The 22150-nt window shown below is 36.5% G+C and overlaps 1 protein-coding gene across 4 annotated transcripts in view; it reads left to right on the top strand.

Annotated features, from left to right (window-relative positions):
* The window catches only part of ZNF385D (zinc finger protein 385D), a 404459-nt gene that overhangs the window by 323977 nt on the left and 58332 nt on the right, over positions 1 to 22150 (top strand). For all 4 annotated transcript variants that reach the window (XM_064673182.1, XM_064673190.1, XM_064673208.1 and 1 more), the window contains one exon: positions 18014 to 18176. In XM_064673182.1, the coding sequence (XP_064529252.1) occupies positions 18014 to 18176 (163 nt within the window). The remainder of the gene's footprint in view (positions 1 to 18013; positions 18177 to 22150) is intronic.

Consider the following 22150-nt stretch of genomic DNA (forward strand, 5'->3'; position numbering starts at 1 on the left):
CAGCAAAGAATTCAATATAGCACTTACACCTAACTCCCCCATGGCCTTTATAAGCTGGATTATGAATTCAAAACGTATTCAAACTTAAGTAATGGTCTACTTGTAGATGATGCAGGTACTTTCACATATATAATTGTTTGATGAGGTGATCAAAAATTATGATTTTAAAAATAAAAGGGTTTATTCTGTTTGTTGTTTATATAAGTCTCATTGTGTCATGGTGAGATAAGTTTAGATATAGATGCATGGCAAATGTACTGAATTAATTTATGTTAGCAATTTTTGATGGGCATAAATGTTTCTTTTTTATTCCTTAGAAAGGAAACTTTATAAGGTAATCTCTGAACAGGTTTTATCCATTCCCCATCATAGCATGCTTTCTCTGCATCAGTGGACTTGTCATGATAATCAACTTTTTTGTCCCAACCATCAATCGCTCCTGATTACAGCTGGGGAGAAGTTCTGTTCTGTTGATCAGCTCATCAGTGCACATAATGTTACACCTGTAGACAAGTGAAAATCATCCCTTGGTGGGAGAATCACTTGTCTTCAAGCCTTTTGTCTGATGTATTTTAATTTACGTTTAGAGTCTTGATGAAATTGTCAGTGCTTGCTTTGATTTTATTATTTCTTGGACAAAAATAATAAGTTTAGTTGATCATTCCCTACATGATTAGAAGAAGAATGCTTTTCTATTTCAAATAGGTTGAAACTTTTTCATTTCATTGTACAAATATTATAATAATTATAATTATATAAATTAAAAATCAAATTGTTATGGGGTACTTCACTAGAAGAACATATATGCTCACACAGAATTTTTGCAAAAGCTATTTTGTTGGTTTTTAATTGGATATTTAGCTAGGGCTATATTTATCTTCAGTGTTCAGCGTATATGATGTGGCTGTGTAGCAAATTTCATAGCAATTAAATAGTTAAAATAAAAGGCATTGTTTCTTTCTTTAAGGGAAATATGTTTTAAATTGTGATCCTTACTGAATAATGATTTCCTTGTAATAAAGATGGTTTTCAGATGTCACAAGAAAGATGAAATTTCAGCTTGAGGAAGTACTTTCTATTTTGTTAGTAACTTAAATATGACTTGTAATTAGCTATCAGAAAGACCAGATGTAGTTTAACTGTACCATTCTTTTTCCTCCTATGGTCACTTTTTTATTTTAGGTATCTTTTCTAAATTATCATTGTCTCTATCCTCTCACAGCATCAAAAAACCACAACATATATGTCTACCATAAATCTCATACCTCAAGGTCTACAGAACAAAGTGTAAATGAAGAAGAAAGAATATGAGAGTATGGGATAATAAAGATTTGATTAGTAATCATGTTTTTACATAAAAGGTTTAATTAGCTGTAGCTCTTTTTCCTATTCCTGCTGGTCATTTTCAGGACAGTGATATATTGCTTTTCTACAGTGAGCCATGCCACCAAATAGAAGGTGTTATGTTTTCATTAGCTGCAGACACCTCAGCACTATTATCTCTCACAGAGCAACACAAAACATGTCCAAATATCATAATTCAATAGGGCAGTTATATATACAGTAATTTTAAAACTATGGGGTATTTGCTCAGATGTTTTGTTTCTTTTTAAATTGATGATAAAAGCACTAAATTGCAAATCAAATAATCGCTGAGCCTCAGTCCTTATGTTCTGCCTGCTTGAATACCTTGTTTGCCAAATACAAAATTCCATCACTTGTGTAGTAATTGTTCTTCCAAAATGACAATCTGTTTATTTTTATGGTTTAGTAATTAATGTGAGCATATGGCATAATTTTTATTTTACAGGTACATCGATCTGCATTACCTTTTCAAAGACTCCTACTACTTATTGCAATGACATAAGGAAAACTTTTTTTTGTTATTGAATAGATATTTTTAATGACTCTTGCTAATACAATTCCAGTTAAATAGCCCATCATAAGTTACCTGTCATGGCTTTAATTTATTCTCTAACATACATTTCATATCAGAATTATATGTAGTGATAAATGGTTGCAATAAAGTAAATTTCTAATGTAAATACATTTTGAGAAGCAGGAATAAATGAGCAAAAAAGTCTGAAGATGTCAGAAAACATGGAATATATAGAAATAATTAACACCTTGGACACTGGAGGAATGAAGATTTTTTTTTACCGAATTTAACAGTTGTTTTTTTTTTTTTCATAATTCCCAGTGACAAGGAATTTTTATTCTAAAATTATTGCACATGACTAATTTGTATCTCTTTAGTTCTTGAGAAGATTGTAAGAATGCAGCTTCCTTCAGAGAAGAGCTATGAAAATGTACATCATATATATGTAAAAATGGTGTAGTACTATTTTGGCTTTTCTTCTAGAATCTGAGCCCTGTGTCTTGATTGGTGAGACAGGCCTGCCCAACAAGGTGAGCCAACAAGACATGAGATGCAGAGAGAAGCCCATCATCTTTGTAGGTTTCTTAGCTTGACCTATGCTAACTTAGTGCTGTTGGAGGTGATCTTTCTACAAAAAAGCTTGGCAAGAAATAAGGAGAGGACAGTTATTCAGAAGAAGAAAGGGGCAGATGTAATGATATTCAGCAGCAGGGATCATGAGGAGTGGAGACAGCAGTGAGAAAACAAATGTTCTAGTACAGACTGCTGGCTAAAATAGGTTGTGTTGTATTAATGGTCACCACTTAGTCATTTCTCTCTCATAGGATTGCAGAGCTTAAGGAAGAAGTAGAGAGGCTAAGGAGTATTAGGGAAGGTGAAAGGGAAATAGGCTGATGGAATCACACCCTTTCAACCCCAAAAGAAGTCCAGCAGGAATCAGAGAAGCCCTGCCTCTCCTGCCATCAGGCAGATGGAACAGACCAAGTAGATGGGGGGGAATGGAAACAGGTCCCTGGTCAGAAAGGTAAAATAGTCCCCTCCCGCCCCATCACCTTCCCAGGTACCCTTAAAGAGCAGGTGTGAGGCCCTGGACCCAGAGAGACAGGCAGATGACACTCAAGAAAAAGATCTGTCTGGAGGATCTCCCAGTTGCACCCCATCTAATAGATGGATCACAACCGCAGCTATTAAGAAAAAGGAAGGGAAGTTGTACTTGCTGATTCCCTTCTGAGGGGAACTGAGGGCCCTGTATGCTGACCAGACCCATCCCACAGGGATGTCTGCTGCCTTCCTGGGGCCGGGGTGAGTGATATTAGCAGGAGACTCCCTGAGCTAATTCAGCCCTCTGATTATTACCCACTGCTGGTAGTACAGGTTGGCAGTGATGAGATTGATAAAAGAGGTACCAGGGCAATTAAAAAGGACTTTAAGGTCAATTAGTTGATGGGACAGGAGCACAGGTGGTATTTGCCTCAATTCCTGCAGTAGCAGGGATGAAGAGCAAGAGAGGAGTAGGAAAACCCATCTTATCAATAGGTGGCTAAAGGATTAGTGCCACCAGTGGAATTTTGTTTTTTTTTTGATCATGGGGCAAAATTTATGGTACCAAGCCTGCTAGAGTCATATGGGCTTCATCTATCTAGCAAGGGCAAAAGAACTCTAGCATATAAATTGGCAGGGCGGATCAAGAGGGCTTTAAACTAGGTTTGAAGGGGGAAGGGGTTGAAACCAGGCTCTGCAGAGAAGAGCCTAAGGGTGGAAAGCCAGGGTTAGGAATGATAGCAGCAGCCCAGCAGAAGTACATGTACACTAATGCACACAATTTGGGAAAGAAAAAAAAAGCCATCGTGCAGCAGGGAAGCTATGAGATAGTCGCCATCACGGAGAGGTGGTGGGATGATTCACATGACTGGAGTGCTGCCATGGATGGCTACAGTGGCCACAAAATGATAGTGTTTTCAATTCTCGGTGAAGTAAGGAAGGGTATCAACAAAACCTCTACCCCGGACTCCTGTAGGGCAGACTTTAACCTATTCAGTAGGCTGGTTCAGAGAACACCTTGGGAAACAGCCCTTAAAAACAAAGGGGTCCAGGAAGGAAGGACTCACTTCAAGGAAGAAATCTTGAAGGAGCAGGCTGTCCCTATGTGCTGAAAGGCGAGCTGGTGGGGAAGAAAACTGGCCTGGCCGAATAGGGATATTTTGCAGGAAATTAGGGAAAAAGAGTCTATTGCCTTTGGAAAAAAGGGCAGGCAACTCATGAAGTGTTTAGGAATGTAGTTAGGTCATGTAGAAAGAAAATCAGAGAGGCAGAAGCACAACTTGAACTTAATCTGACCACTTCTGTTAAAGACAACAAAAAGTGATTTTATAAATGCATCAGTAGCAAAAGGAGGGGCAGGGAAAACCTCCATTTTTTGCTGGACATGGAGGGGAACAGAGTTACCGAAGATGAGGAAAAGACTGACTTAACACCTTCTTTGCCTCAGTTTTCAACAAGAAGACAGGTTGTCCTGAGAACATCTGGCTTCCTGGGCTGGTAGACAGTGACAGGGAGCCGAATAGCTCCCCTGTTATGCAGGAGCAAGAAGTTAGGGACCTGCTGAGCCACTTGGATCCTCACAAGTCTATGGGACCAGATGGGATCCACCCACAGGTGATGAGGGAGCTGGCAGAAGAGCTTGCCAAGCCACTCTCTGTCACTTATCACCAGTCCTGGCTCACCAGGGAGGTCCCAGATGATTGGAAACTGGATGATGTGATGCCCATACACAAGAAGGGCTGGAAGGAAGACCTGGGAAACTACAGGCCTGTCAACCTGACCTCGGTGCCCAGCAAAGTTATGGAACAGATTATCTGAAGTGCGATCACACGGCACCTACAGGATGGACAAGGGATCAGACCCAGCCAGCACAGGTTTAGGAGGGGCAAGTCCTGCCTGACCAACCTGATCTCCTTTTATGATCAGGTGACCCGCCTGGTGGATGTGGATGTGGAAGGCTGTGGATGTGTCTACCTGGACTTCAGCAAAGCCTTTGACATCGTCTCCCACAGCATACTCCTGGAAAAGCTGGCAGCCATGGCTTGGACAGGGGCACTCTCTGCTGGGTTAGGAACTGGCTGGAAGGCCAGGCCCAGAGAGTGGTGGTGAACGGTGCTACACCCAGTAGGCGGCCAGTCACTAGTGGTGTCCCCCAGGGATCAGTGTTGGGCCCAGACCTGTTTAATATCTTTATCGATGATCTGGACGAGAGAATTGTCTACCATCAGCAAATTTGCAGATGACACTAAGTTGGGGGGCAGGGTCAATTTGCTGGAGGGTAAGAGGAACCTGGACAGGCTGGAGAGTTGGGCTGAATCCAAAGGTATGATGTTTAACAAGACCAAGTACTGGGTCCTGTACTTTGGCTACAACAGCCTCCTGCAGTGCTACAGGTTGGGCACAGAGTGGCTGGAGAGCGACCAGGAGGAAAGGGACCTAGGAGTTCTAATCAACAGGAAGCTGAACATGAGCCAGCAGTGTGCCCAGGTGGCCAAGAAGGCCAATGGCATCCTGGCCTATATCAGGGATAGTGTGTCCAGTAGGACCAGGGAAGTGATTCTGCCCCTGTACTTGGCACTAGTTAGGCCATACCTTGAGTACTGGGCCCCTCAGTTCAGGAAGGATATTGAGGTGCTAGAGAATGTCCAAAGAAGGGCAATGAAACTGGCGAAGGGACTCAAGCACAAGTCCTATGAGGAGAGGCTGAGGGAGCTGGGGTTGTTTAACCTGAAGAAGAGGAGGCTCAGGGGAGACCTCAACTCTCTACAACTCCCTGAAAGGAAGATGGAGTGAGGTGGGGGTCAGTCTCTTCTCCCAGGCCACCAGCAGTAGGACAAGAGGGCTCAATCTTAAGCTGAGCCAGGGAAGGTTTAGTTTAGAGATTAGAACAGAATTCTTTACAGAGAGAATGATCAGACATTAGAATGGGCTGCTGAGGGAGGTGGTGGAGTCACCGTCTCTGGAGGTATTTGAGACTGGATGTGGCACTTAGTGCCATGGTCTAGTGTACAGGGTGGTGTTGGGTCATGAGTTGGACTCAGTGATCTCAGAGGTCTTTTCCAACCTGTTTGATTCTGTGTGATTCTGTGAAGTGTTCAAGGACAGGCAGGATAGGGCTTTGCGTAGTCTGGTTTAGTGGAAGATGTCCCTGCCCGTGGCAGGGGTGTTGGAATTAAATAGTTAAGATTCCTTCCAACCCATCTGTTTCTATGATTTGGCTGGTGGAGTAGATGAGAGACAGAGGCATGTCAGTGGGAGACAGGAGTGGAGGCCTCTCAGGGCTCTGAGGAGAATGACATGTACGGGCACAGGGATGACCTGGTTCCAGCCATTAGGGCCACTGCGAACTCTGAAAGCCAGGAAGATGCCCTGGGAATATTAACTTGTCTCAGGCAAATTAATTTGCCTCAGACAGAGTTACATGACTCACTGGCAATATTTGTCATAATTCGGCAGATCATAGGAACCTACATGTACAACTACTTGCTTTTACAATCACAACATTTACTGTCTGCTATTACCCTTCCATGGTTTGAACTCACACCCTTAGTATTCTTTTAAGGTGACATCCTTGTTTTTTTAGTCTGTCTAAGATTTATTCATGTTGGAATAACTGTGGTTCTTGAAATTACTTATACTTTAAAGCATGGTCTTTGGGAGGTAAATTGAGTTATTCTATTTCTTTTATTGCATTTTGGTTGTATTTTTATTATGAGATGGGTGAAATAAATGTCAACATTTCTGTTGACTTAAGTGGTGCCAGGATTTCACCCGCACAATATAAACTTAACATGCTTGCTATCTGTTTTGTGGTTTGTTTTTTTTTTTCTCTCTCTCTCTCAGCGAGGAGGTCCTTGCAATTTTCAAAGGGCAATGAAAACATCATGGTTCATTGTTTATAGATTTTGGTGTATAATGACTTCATATGAATGAATGTTGAAATAGTTGTAAAGCTCATGCCCAAGTGTTGTTTTGTTACAAGAAAAGTAATGAACTATATTAGCTACACTCAAAAAATAACTTTTGGATCAATATGGTGGATAACATGCATGTTAAGAAGGTTACAGAACACAATCAGGATTTGAATAAATGAGCTAAAGTTCCTCTTTTGCAACAAGGCTTCTAGTAATTTGCTAACTTCCTATCATGGTTGATTTCAACATAAATTTCAAAGAAGCTTGGACTATTGAAGCAAATAGCTCATTCTTGAAGATCTTTTGTTGTTTTTAACACATTGAATTAGCTCATTACTGCTGAATACCTGCTGGAAAATAGCATCTGTTTACGCTGCAGTAATATAAAAATTACTTACCAGTAACAGAATAAGGAGCAATTTGCAAAAGCAAATCATATTTGTGCACTTATCTTCAAAAAGTAAATTGTTAATACGTACCCAAGGAAAAAAGAACTTACTGGTTTATGCAATTTAATAGTAATATTAAGCATAACATATTAAAGAAATTTTTTTTAGGATTCAGTTTTTAAGGTCATAAAAGTATGAACATAAAAAGCATAGCTCTCCAATATTGCTGCTTCACCTGTACTTACTGATGTTTTAACTCCAGAAAGCATCCTGAAGCTCATTATGCCCAAATCGGTTCAAATTGTCCATACACCCCAAATGTATACCACCAGCTTAGAAACCTACTAAGAGATTTCCTTAATGAGAGTTCTGTCTCCATTTAGGTATAAGTTTTCAGTAGGGTGTCCTTCATCATGTAACTTTGGGGTGCTGCAAAGCATACTGAGACATACTATTTATCACAGCAATGAGATGTCATTGATGTAAACTGAGAGCTATTCACAATTTCAGTTCATCATTGGAGGTGAAGCTAGATTCCTTTTTTTCATTTTATTCAAAGAAGATTCAGAAATCTCTATGTCTTTTTACTAAAGGAATCAGTTTTCCAACAGTAATTTTGTAGGGACCTGGGTAGACATCTTAACTTTTCCTTAGCCCTGAAATAACGAAAGGAAGAACAGCATAAAACAATAAAGGACAATACATAGTGTAAATTTGTTAACAAATGTTCTTGATAGGTATGAAAGAATTTGCCTGCTCCAAAGATTTTGGAGTCTCAGCATTAAATTTCAGTACCATTTGGAAATTTCACTCTTTTAAAAATCCTTGCCCAAACAAAGCTAAACCATGAAGTATCTTAGGTTTTAAAATCAGAAGGGCTTTTATAGCTGTCTAGTTTGATCTTTTTTTTATATTATATACCGTACAATTTCATATAGCTGTTGCAGCTTTGAACCTGATAACCTTCTCATCTTCTTGACTAGAGAAGATGAGAAACATAAAAGCCAATGTGACTGAACCTGAAGCATAGAGCATCTCTGAGACACTTGTCCTATAACTTGAGCACCTAAAATGTCCTGTTGATTTCAGAGGAACTATTCTTATCCAGTAAAGTTTGTAGAATTGCGACCAGTTTCTTTTAGCTTCAGTAAGTATTTAGGTTTTGTTGATGGAAATACAAAAACAAGATTTGCAGATTTCAGTGTAACATCAGATAGAGGGAAGGAAGGTTTGTGGAAAGGAGACGAGATATAGCTGCAATGTGAACAGTAAGTGATGTCAGAACATGTGATTAAGTTTTGTATACTATTTTGTGTCCCTAACCATGGCTTCCTACATAGAAGTTGACAGATAGCTTAAAGAAGTGAAAGAAGCTGAGCCGTCAGCTTTGTTCTGGAAGATACTGTACCAGGTTCTGTACTGATGATAGTGCAACAACCTACTTTTGTCAGTAAATAAAACCCATTTTTCAATCTTCACTACTTTTGGAACAACTAAATCTATCCACATATATGCATTACTTTAAGAACCAACAATTGATTTAATAACTAACTTGCCCTACAAGCAGGTCTGTGTGCACTATGTATCTCTAAAGGAGATGATTTGAAGTACTAAGGCTCTGACCCTATAATAGTTGGTAGAAGTGTGCTGGCAAACCTTGTAGGAATATACAGCATCTTGTGGACTTCACTGAGGCTCTGAATGGACTTAATTGAGGCTATGAATGAATTCACAGAATCACCCAAGGGTAATTGAAAGCAAGGCCAAAGGTATAAAATTATGTAAAGTAATAAATATAACTTTGTTGTAGACTGACTGATCTTCAAGTTTTCCTATGCCTTATAAGCTGTTGTTCCTTCTGGATATTTTGATTGTTTTTCTCAAAATATTTTCTTCTTGGCTAATTGTTTAGAGAAAACAATTTGTTTTTAATGCAAATTTGCTTCCATGGTATGCCACTAACTGTTATCATAATTTAGGTATTTCTGTTCTATTTATGTTGATATATTACATTAAAAAAATTACTTTTTTTTGAGGTAGGAAACAGTATTTATTCATTTTACTTTTTTCCTCTTTTTCATGTAATATATATTTTCTCCCAACGAGAAAAGTCAAGTGGATAAACCTGTAGTGGGACTTTTTAAACAAACTATTGGCATAGGACTATTTTAGAGATACAAAATCTGTCTAAATAAGAAAAGAAATAGTGGGCTGAGAGTTCTTTTTTTTCAAGAAAACACATTGCCCTCCATGGATGTTTCTGCACCCGGAGGGCTTGGATTCCTCTTGAAATATGAAGACAATGAAAGAATAAACTCATCCAGGGAAGTGGTCACAGCACCAAGTCTGTCTGACTTCAGGAAGTGTTTGGACAATGCTCTCAGGCACGTGGTGTGATTCTTGGGATGTCCTGTGCAGGGCCAGGAGCTGGACTCGATGATCCTGATGAGTGCCTTCCAACTCATCATATTCTGTGATTAGTCCTAGCTTTAAACTATCAGTCTTTGTGCAGCTGTGCAAACTTCTCACAGGAAAATTTCACATAATATTTTAAAAACATTTACAGCCTTCTGCAAGAAGGCTGGACATTTAACCTGGGAAGGATCTAATTGCAACCAAGTCTACATAAAATAGAGCTGGAATCAGGAAATTTGAGCATTCATGTTTCTTCTTGTGGGTTTTGAATTTCTTCTTATGGTTAGGAGTTGATCTAAAGGATACTGGAAAAATTTGCATTAAAATAACTATTGAAATATAAATTGAAAATTCAAAATGAAAAAATTATGTAACTGCGTATTTGAGTGAAAGAAACAGAAAGCTGAATCAACATTTTTCTGAAGGCAAACCTGAAATTTGAAAAACTTGTAATAATTACAGTATTAAAACCAGTAATTCCAATAAAAGTATTAACACTATGCTTAAGAGCAGTGAAAATATCTCCATGAATTCTCTTTTGTGATTTTGTATGTACAAGTTATATTAACTTGTTTGCAATTTCAAATATAAAGTTCAAATCATAGTGAATAATTAAATATGCACTTTTTGAGCTTTTTTTGTTTTCTGTGAAATTTCTTGTAGTATCTTTGTGTCTCACTGCTATTCTTCCATGATGCTTTGATTCAATCAAAAAGCACCAGAAACTCAGAATTCAATGAGATTGCTATTATGAATGTAAACACACAAAAACAGTTTCCTTGGCAACAGAAACCAGGTGAAAACACTCAGATGAGCTACACTAAACCCGCCCACTTAACTTTCTTTAGTTATAAGTTCTCAAGCTGGATGCAGAAGGAATCAAGTATTTTTCGCTCAGACAGTGAAAAGTTTCTAAATTAAATGAGTCTCTGGGCAGGTAAGTGTATGTGTATATCCTTGACTCCAATTAGCTGAACAGTGACAACTCAGATTCAAACAGGTGTTGGCTACCACTGTCATCCTTTTTCAGATGGCACTAGAAAAGACCGAACTTTTCAACACTCTTCAGAAAATTGCAGTTATTTTAAATTCAACAACATCTGTTGTTTTTAAGTAAATATTGTTTGTGTACAACCTGAACATGAAATTGCATTTACATTATTAATTTCATTGACACAATGAATAAAGGTATGTGGGTATGTCTACTGCTAGTGCAGAGACACTGAGGTACATTTATGTTAAATTTAATTTCATTGAGGATACCAGTTTTCAAAAGAGTGTATTTCATCTCCCCACCAAAGAGCTTCCCCAGAAACAACTATTAGTATGGAAGTCAGTATATATAAAATTCCACACACCAGAACAAAATGTTTAAAACTGCTCTGCCTTAACAAAAAAAAAAGATTAAATAGATGGTAAAGCACAGTCTGTTTATCGAACTTCAACATATAATGTAATTTTGTTGTGCTGCATAAAGTACTGGTGTCCTTAAAGGAAAAGTACCAGGTATGGGAAGTGATTGATTACTTGAGTTATCTTCAATTCAGTATATATATTTTGATACTGTGTATATTGCCTCAAAATGCTGTGCAAAGTGTATAATATATCTAGAAAATCTTCTGTATCTTGATTAAATCATTTCAAGTATTGCCACACACAACAGCAGCTTACAGTACAGGTAGATAGATGGTCATAAAGATACTGTGTGATGGGGCAAATGATGTTAAGTAGAAAATTTTGACCTTCTTCATCTGACCAAGATAAAATAGCTTTTCCTTTCCATAACGAAAGTATGATATTCCTTTCCATAATGAAAATGAAATTGATTTGACTATAGGATGGATGATTTTACCATAAGAATGGGGTCAATGCCAATCTGTCACAATGTGATGCAGACTCTTGCCAGATGCAGTCTCTCATCATTATAGAAATGGTTTTGGAAGGAGCCCAAATACAGGAAGTGTGATAAAGCAGCTTTATTACTGCAAAGGAGCTAGTGAGCTCAGAAAGCACCCATTCTCTCTGATCCTTGAGTCTCAGGGTACATTCATGAGTATATTGAATAAATGTTTGGGAAGGAGAAGAGGGAATAGAAAGCTTTTCTTACCATGGAAAGATAAAATTTATACCTGGGGAGTAATGTGCTGGGACATTTATTTTATTCTGGAGAAATTTATTACTTTTTTTTTCTACAGAAAAAACCTTTTTGGTATTTACCCTGCTATTGTTTTTTTGACTCTAGGGAAAGGAGCTAATTGATTGATAATAGTTTAGGAGGCAAAAGTCCTCTCTCAGAACATATCTGAAAGAAGTTATATTACACATCTCCTGTTTTATACCACAGTTACATCTGAGTGCATAATTAGATTACAGAGTGGTGGTGATGATAGAGTGTACAAAAAAGTAAAATGACACATTTCAGAAAATAGAGGTAAGCTTAGCAAAAGGAAGAAATAAGGATAGACAAAGTTTATCTGCACTGTAATTGACTGCAGATTGTATTTATATGTATCAGGCAGAAATTAGGATACTCCTTCAATATGAAACACGTCATTGTGTTGACATCATCTTTAAAAATTACATTATATGTCTTCACTTAATCTCCTATTCTGCAAAGACTTGCACAGGTACTTAGTTGTTTCTTGTACGGTGTCTGTGAAACTGTTGAAGTCCGTGGAGTTCCTCTCTTTTAGAAAGTAAGCACAGGATTTGTGAGTAGTCCTGAATTTCCTGCATGTACTCACTGGGCAAACAAAAGAGTAGGCCTTATAAGAAATTATTTTGTAAGATTTAAAATAACCTCAAATAAAAGCTTACCTACTAAATAGAGTAAATACATCTCTGTGAAAAAGACTGCACTATCCTGTACTCAATTTTTAAAGTGTTGCTCACAGTTAAAGCCCTGCCCTAGGCTGAACAAAGTGTTGGGCACCTCAGGGCTGTTAGATTTTCTCTCTGTAGACTTTTCCAGTTTACTTAGTGGAGAAGTTCTGTAGAGATCAACTCAGGTTATGTAAATGGCACGTATCTGGAAGAATACAGCTGTCTCAGTTGCATACTACAACCTTCCCTGAGCAATGCTATCATCACTGACTGGCCAGGCTTTAGAGTCATTAGGAAAAAATGTCATGCTTGTTCCAAAATTAAAAAGGTCATTTGAATTTTATCTCTTCCTTGTGAGCATAGAACATCAGTAAAATTATATTTGAAATGCTTATTGTCTGCCCAACTATAGGAAAATATTTATACTCAAAGATTACAATGATTTGTAGTATAGGCATCTCATAAACAATTTCCCTGACTTCATCAAGGACAGAAGCCTTCTTGGCTTATGCAGTTGTGTATTATTCCTTTCTGTGGGTGCCTAGCTCACTGACAGTATTAATTTGAACCAGGAATCTAATTTTTTTTGTTTCAGAGCTTTTTATTGTGGAGAATCCCAACATCAGCTGCCGATGTAGTAGCTAAAATTACTACTGTCATAGAGGGAATAACAGCAGAGGGGGTGGTAGCATCTAGTTGCTGATAAAAGAAAGACATGATATGATCTTCTCAAGTCTCAGACAGATAAAAATGACTTTTCAGCACTCTCAGCCCTTGTTTGGTGTCTTCTAAGGGTGCAGACAGACTGCAGCCTTGCTACTAATTGGCCAGATGAAAGCATGGAGCAGAGCGCTCTCCACAATGGACATCTTTCAAAATGCACTGTAAAATGAGAAAGTCATAATACGAGATAGTTGGATTTAATTTTCTAGAGGAAGAATCAGTGGAACATATTCACCACATTTTTTGAAAACAAATTTCTTTTCTTTGAACTGACTTTAATTATGAAGGCGTTGCCTAGGGAGAATGATTAAGGCAGGAAAAAAATCTGTAAGAAGAGTGGCAATGTGGGGTGGACCAGGAGGGATATAAAAAGGGTAGAAGATGCAATGTTGCTAAGTTGAAAACTCTCTAAGAATAAGAGGAGACCTGCTTTTTGTCTCAATGAACAAAATTAAGTAGAATGTTTTTGTTGGACCAATGCCTAAAGAACATAAGTGAGAAGACATGATTCACCGAGTCAGGCAGACAAACTTATTTTGAAGACTTCCATGTAGATATCTTGACTGTAATTGTAAGAGAATACTGTCTGGATTGTTTAAAATATTTCATCTTTCTCAGTGTATTTTACACATTGCAATTTGCTTGCTAGTATGATGTCCTTATGGTGATTGTGGTACAATATTGCACTTCTGCAAAGAAAATACAGCTGGGTTTTTACACTATGATTGTATTTTCTAACTACTCACAACTGCATATAGAACTTTTCATTCTGTTATGATATGTTTATGTCTGTGCACTTACAACACACACACACACATACACATATATATATATAACAAATGTTTATATAGACAAATACTTTTTTTTTATATTCTAGCAACTTGTGAAGGCCACAAAAGATATGGATTAGAAAGGTCCCTAATTATTCAACACAGATGCCTGGAACAAGAGGAAGAGATTTGTTTTACAAAAGAGATGCTTAAATTAGCTTGTACTGCTCAAATAGGCAAGAAGTCATTAAAAAATAACATTGAAAAGTGACTTGCTATTTAGACATTTTTCTATTTCATTGAAGTAGTTCCCACAGACCAAAGTTTTTCTACACGTAATTTGCAGGATCAGAGCCCTCAAAATTTAGTAAAGTATCCTTGAGTTTTCAGCTTCAAATAGAAAGTAATAATCTACTTTTTACTCTCATGTTAGACATCTTCTTCAAGAATGGATGTAAGTTCACCATAATTTTGCAACAGCAATATTTGACATATTTCTCATGCTTCATCACCGACTGGGTTACACATTAGCTGACAGTGACTTGTCTTCGCAGTGCTAGGGTTAATTCTGTGTATCAAATGTGGAAACTATGATGAAGGAAGAAAGTAAGCTCTTTCTTAAGGTATTCTTCTAATGTATTCTTTTGTAATAATAAAAAGAAACAGAATTTAATATTAGAGGGTTTTTGGTATAGCTGATTGACTATGATTATGAAGTGTTCTAACTTAATAGGAAATATTTTTCTTAAACAATGAGGGAATTTTAGATCAGTTTTTTCTCAAGGGAAACTGGTTTCCACAAAGGTGAGCAATTATAAAAGTACCCCTTTACAAAACATGGAAAGGGAAATCCTCCCTTGATTCCCATTGGCTTCTCTAGATGTAAGGTTTCACCTGTAACCTCTGCTCATATCTCATTTGAGCACAACTGCTTAAGGTAATTTGAAAACATATATAATTTGGTTTTTGCAACTCTTGGAGTCTGAAGAGTTCCAGAAGGAGACTCCTTGTCAGCTTTCTGATGGAGTACAGTCTCTTCATTCAGTTAAGCATCATGTTTGGCACCAAAAACTGGGACTAACTTGTCTTTGACTCTTCTGCTCTCTCTTAGTATTTCTTAATTCTGCATGAAAGTTGGGAATAATTCCATTTTATGATCTATCTTATTTTTGTATTCAACCTACAAGTAAATACCATTTAAGGAATGAGGCTACAAGTAAAAGCCATTTAAGCAGGGAGGATTATTTTAGTCCTGTTACAGCTGCAAGGAATGATTCATTGAGGTACCATATTTTGTGTTGCTGTGCTGAAAAAGATATTTATGGATATTTTCCCATTTCCTACATCTTACTCATGCAAGGAAAGATAATGACAGATTTTTCTTTCTTTCTTTTTTTTCTTCTTCTTCTTTTTTTTTTTTTTTTTAATTAGGGTTCCAGTTTGGTTTTAAAAGTTCAGCATAAGCTAATTTGGAGCTGGTTAAATGCTTAGGAGCAATCTGTTTGCTCTCACATAGAACTCCCATTAACATGCCAGCTACAGTTCTATTGAAACAAGCTCAGATGGCTTTGTGTCCCCACAGCGGAAGGAGATTTAAACTTTGAAATAAAAAAGTCATGAAGATCTTATTTAAGTAGAAGCTGGGTAAACTGGAAGCACTCTGTGGGAAGTGAGTTATGGACAACTCTAAGTAACAGCCATCGTACTTGTAAATTTGAGCAATGTGTTTCTACTTTAGAGCAATTTCATTCATATATTTCAGAGCACTGAAAAGATCACTGATTTCTACATGGGCTGTCATTGTATATTCCTTGTGAATCCAATATGCAACTTGAGATGAGGTTTGTGGAACTATAGCTGTGAGAATTTGGAGAGACCTATGGATGCAAGAGTCTTAAACCTGGGGTTCTCTGCCAACAATTCTGTGAATAAAGTTGAGCTGTGTATGAAATAATATCGACATTTATAATTCGGTATTAAGGACCATGTTCTGACTACATTTCTGATGTTTGACGAGTGACATTGTTAGTCAGGGAAAACAAGTTCAATCAGAATCTGAAGCTGACTGGTGATTAAATTTGGCTAGAAACTGTAAAAATAGTTGACATGATAGCAACACAAGGGTGTACAGTATAATGTCATTTTTAATGTGTCATCATAATTTAACACTGGTCTTTCGGTTTGATTATAATTAACATTCCTTGACTGTTTGTATTTGGCTTACAATATGTCTCAATGTTATGTGTTGAGAGTTGTAAAAGGTGCATGATTGTGCTGTTTCTGTTCAAGTTGTTTCTAACTAAAAACTTCACTGTCCAGTGTTCTTTCAATAAGGGTACCTATTACAATATTTACATTATTTTAGGTATAGAGAAACTGGCTTTTCAACCAAACTGAATGATGCATCTCAATATTCAAGAGCGTATGTGTGTGTGTATCTATATATGCATACACATACACATGTATGTGTTTATTGGTTTAAACAAGATCTCTCACTTCTTTCCTACCCACCTCACGCTTCTCAAATCTCAGGCATCTGGAAGGAATCAAGACTTTTCATGTAAGCTGAAAGTCATGAGTCTCAGGAATAATATACTCTCTTACAGTGATATTCACTAGAACTTCTCTCCCCAAAATTCAGCAGATCAAATAGTATTAAATAAAGGTCTAATGACTAATAGATTCCAGATAATGCAGGATGCTTCTACCTGCATGAGTAGCTTAGTGATTCAAATGACTGTGTCTTCTTATCCCTTTGATGCTCTGGGTTTATAGCCACTAAATTCCATATATGTTGGAATATTCCATTTTGATTCTTCTGATTCCACAATAGAAAACTTTTACCTTTCTTTTGTGTTCTAAGTATCTTCTATTGTTTCATGCCCAAAAGAAAATACTGACCTTTGTGGGTCCTTGAGCTGACCCAGAATAGTTGCTTTTCATTTGTTCAATTCTGTAGTAGTTAAATTTTTATTATATTTCTAGTCTTCTCTTTCAAGTAATAAAGGAGATACTTTCAATAAAGTTTGAAGATCAGCAACAAAACTATAGGCAATTTTTCAGTTTGTTAACATCAACTGAAAGACTATCTTTCTTATAAAACTTAAATAATTAGTGAAGAAATAAACTCTGAATATTCATATTGATTCCAGTGTTTCTTTTGTAAAGTTTAATCTTATAGTTCAAATACGATTCTTATAATATACTTGCACATAAATTAAATGAAGGAATTTGGTTATAGCTCTTGAAATAATGAAAAAACATACAGTGTAATGCATAAATCTTAATAGTCATGCACATGCAAATCTATTTTAGCTTAACAATATGAAATAGCCAAAATATATTTGGGACTGTGATAGGATTTGTGTGAGCTTTCTCCTTTGAAAGGATGCTCCTGGCTTTGAATTTCAAACACTACCTTCTGTAGCAGATGAACAAAAGTAATCCTCTTTTTTTTTAGGAAAGCCAGCTAATTGCATGTCTGCCTCACATTCAATTAAGTCTTTGGTGATTGGGCTTTGAAGGGTGTGTTTTATATTTTCCTTTCTTTCGTTTGGGCTGGTTTTGGGTTGGGGTGTTTTTGGTTTGTTTTTTTATTGTCAATATTTGCTGAGAAGTTCCTGATACCACTGTTAAACTGTTCTTTGAAGGAAGCTTTGACAAAATCTCTAGTTTGAAATAGGAACTGGAAAAGTACAAAGCTGATGGGAGGAGAGTGCCACCCTCCCTGTTGCCTGAGAATTATTTTTTTTGTGTGAAGGCAACATAAGTCTTAATAGAAAAACTAATGGTAGCAGGGTAGACTAAAACAACCTAATTTTGGTCTGAAAGTAATATACCGTTATACAGTAATATACTGTATTTATTAAATTTGGGTTGCTTGAGTACTTTTTCCATTGTTTTCCAAGCATCATTCTAAATATAATATCCTGTTTGGTCACTACTTGGATAATGTGAATGGTACCCATTATTGAAAGGTAGTCTGTATTTGTACTAATACAGAGAATGCCAGTTTAGAAATGAGCCTGATTGCATGGTTCATTTTGTTCTCCTTTGTAGAGCCAGGCTGCGGCCCACTACAAAGGCACTAAACATGCCAAGAAGCTCAAAGCACTGGAAGCCATGAAAAATAAGCAGAAATCTGTTACTACCAAGGACAGCGCAAAGACTACCTTCACTTCCATCACTACCAATACCATCAATACCAGCTCTGACAAAACAGGTTAAGCGACAATCTTTGTTGGTTCCATTTGTTTTGGTTTTGGTTTGCTCTGTGTTTAGTTTGGTTTGTTTTTTTTTTCTTGTTTAATTCCATGTCTGTTTGTTTATGTGCTTGCCACATTTATTCATGCTCGATCCATCTTTCTGTGTGATATTGATTTCTTTTAGTCCTTTCAGTAGGCTGGTGAGAGTTTGACAGTCATGTAGCCAATTTCTCTTAGTGAAAAGAGGCTTGACATTCTTTTACGATGGAATGCAATACTCATGACTTGATTAACATATCAACTGATCTAAACCTCCTGGTCTGTATGCAGTATCTCTCTATAAATTATTATATATAGTACATTACTTTTAACCACAATGTAATAAATTTCACTATTTGTGTCTAAAGCCTCTTAAAAAGCCTTTTCAGTAAAAACCTAATTTTCATAAATTTCAAACATTACATTATCGTTTTAAAATGGATATTGCATGGTTTTTAATTGGGAAGAGCTGTATAACCTCTATTCCACACAATCAGGTAAGTGCTATTGATACCAATTATTCTGCTTAAATGAGTCTTCAGACTGAAATAATAGCTTTTAAATTATTGTATGGGTAAAAGTTGCTTCTTTGCAAATAAAATCTATGTGAGTATTTGTGAATTCAACAGGATTTGGTTATGATTGCATTTGAATTATGTAGCTATTGCTGGAAATATCAATGGAAGGTTGGAAGATCACTGAGGTGTAGTCTAGTGTCTCATAAGGTGTGACTGCTCTTGTGTATAAAGGGATACAGTTTGCATATTTAGTCATAACCAACCCCGCCTCTCCAAACAAGACAAAAGTAAGCATACCAAAAAAAAGCTAAAGCTCTGAAACATCAGAGACCTACCTACTGATGCTGAAAACTGTTCATTTGGAACCAGTCCTGATGCAGTAAGTTAAGCATTGTAAATGGATTTGCACTAACCAAATAATATAACAGAAAAGTACCTTGCAGACATGTGTGGTACCTTTCTTAAGATACATCTTCACTATATTTGTTATAGACAGATATCTTTTTGTCTATCTCTCTCTATATCTCTCTCTCTCTATATATATATCTATATATATCTTTGTTATACCCTTTATTATAGACAGCATATGTTTTATGGAGATTTATAACCTAATTATAATGCGATGACTTTAGAAAACATTTGCTACATTATTTTTGTGTTTGTTAAAAAAAAAAAAGGACACATTTTGAGAACTTTTATATCATAAAAGAAACGAAGCGTGGGAGAATAGGAACAATGTTTCACAAAACATTATTTGTGAAAATATGTGTTTCTAAACATACAAGTACCTTTCAAAGTTTTTCCTGCTGTTACTTGTTGGCATATTCAGAACAGGAAGGAGGATGTTTTGTGAAAAGAGTGAATAATTTTTTTCCAATATGGTCTAGTGGTTGAAGAAAATAACTGAAGAGAGATCTTTTAAAGCTTTAAAATGTATTATTCAAAAGCTTTTATCTTATGCTGTGTAAGTTTGAAGGATTTTCCAAGGCGCCTTAAAACCAGTGTGTCTTTCCATCAAGCTTTGAATTAGATCCCTGACAAGATATATGAACTGTCTTATATCCAAGGTCAATAGTACAAATCAGTTTTTATATTGGCATAAGTAAGAAAATATCAGAAATATAGTTGCACACACAAGTAATGGCCTATGCAGGAGTTTTCTCAGCTTTACACATTGTTTCTAAATTAATTTCATAGAATGTGTGTATACATACGTGTATGTACATGTATAAATATATGTATTCTATTTAAGAAATACTGACCTTTATGGTATTTTAAAAGACATATATTGAGGTTAATTGACAAATTTCTTAAAATATTGAGACCCTGATTCAACTATTGGCAAAAGCCCTGTTCAATCAGTGGTATTCAAAGGAAGGCGGCAAGTTCTACCCAGATGCAGTTATTACAGGTCAGCATTGACGTGACTGGCAACAGAATAACACCCTTGGTGTAAATTATCCTTTGTCAAACATGTATATTTATACACATGAAAAAAAATAATTGGGTAACCAAAAGGATGAAATTTTTCTGTCTACTATGACAAGTTAAACATTTCATAAATTGAATTTTCTTTTCTTTCCAGTTGTTTTTATATCTTATATTTGCTTGATAAAAATTTTAAGGGCAAAATTATTTCAGAAAGCCAGAATAACCTCAGAATATACTGTACTGTGAGTTTGCACATATTTAAATGATTACTGTGAAAGTCAAATAGTCTGATAGTACTATGCAGTTCTTAGGTAGTAGTTGTACTAATGAATATAATTCATTAATTAATCCTTCATAACTAGAAATATGTTTTGTTACTAAGGCCATGTACTTGTGATCATTTGGAACAAAAGATTTTTCTACGCTATTTTTAAGCTGTCTGCTGAAGATTAATACTTGAACCTAAATACACTGAGGATAGGGTCATGTTCATATCACCTCTTATATATCATCTGCAGCAGTGGTTAAATGGTGAATTGCATGTCAGTCACAGCACATTGGTCAGCACAGGGTACACTGGTTCCGTGTACCCTTAGCAGCTCCAGTAAACAAAATGTCATCAGGAAATCTGCAGTGCTATGCAATGAGGATTATGAAAAAGATCACACAGTATACAAACTGATTCAAGGGCTAAAGCAGCAATTTGTTATGTTGCTTATTCTGGAAGTGTTTGGTTAGATGTGGCGCCAGCATGTGTTATTGGCATTGTGCAGCTCACAATGTAAGCAAATTCCTTAAAACCTCTCATACGTGATTCCTGGTGTTTAAATTACGTGTTAAGGAGAAAACATAAAATATGGGGTCATTTTGCTCATTCTGTGAAAGTTGCTAATTTATTGGTTTTCCCTTTAAACAAACTTTTAGTATTATTAGAAGGCTTGAACTTGAAAAATCTTTGGGGGAATAAAATATCGTGAATAGTTATGTTGACAGCCACAGCGACCAGAAACAACGGGCCATGCCATTCTCAAAATGTGGGAACTTTGTTATCAGTTCTATCATTTAACATCTTTCTTTTATCTGTATTTACCATTTTTTGTGTTATACTTGCAGTCACTTAGGACAGAAAACCGGACCATTCCAAGGCAAAATCTACTTTATGGTATCATACAAGCCAGATTTCAGTATTTCTTGATTTTCCAAGGAGTGACAATGAAAATTAATATTTTTATTTTTGTTATATATTAACACACATGCCTTTATTGTTGCTTTTGAATGTTACACACTATGTCTTAAATCCTTTGTACTTAAATGCAATGAACAGCTCTTAAAAACAGAGAAAAATGTTATGAGCAGAAATAGTGTGTACCTGAGCCAAGGCACAGACAGACAAGATCATCTATCACTAGTACAGTCTTAACAGCTAAGAGGTCCCTGTGGTGTCAGAGAACCAAATATTGGCACCCATCCCGAAAAGTTTACAGTTCTACATAAGATGAAAGACAGCTTAGGGAGATAGGCACTGTAAATGTAACAGGCAGGTGTTTTAAAGGAGTGGTAACATAAACATGTTCAAATAATAAAGGCATCACAAGAAATGAAAACACTGAGGTATAGATGAGAAGAAAAAGGAAGAGATTTGTTTTCTTCTCAGATACTGAATGTATGTGTGGGTAACAGCATGAAGGAAAGCATAAGTTCTCTTATTTTTTCTTCACTGAGACATGAAAATTCTTCTGTGGAAAAAAATTTAGTTTCACTACCTCTTTACAATCTTTTTTTTTTTTCCCTTTTTTTTTTTATCTAAGAAGTGATAAGATATTTCTAGTCAACAGATGAAACTTGTTCCTGAAATACCAATTTCAGTCCAACTGGACTTGTGGATGTCAGGTTTGCCTAGCAGTTCTCTAACCAAATCCTCCTGGGAAGGTTTGAGGAAAGTTGTCTTTCTGACATACCTTTACCCTGGTCTCCTAGGTCAGAGATTCCTGATTTTGTTTGTT

The sequence above is a fragment of the Pseudopipra pipra genome, chromosome 1, assembly GCF_036250125.1.
Source record: "Pseudopipra pipra isolate bDixPip1 chromosome 1, bDixPip1.hap1, whole genome shotgun sequence".
Lineage (NCBI taxonomy): Eukaryota > Metazoa > Chordata > Aves > Passeriformes > Pipridae > Pseudopipra > Pseudopipra pipra.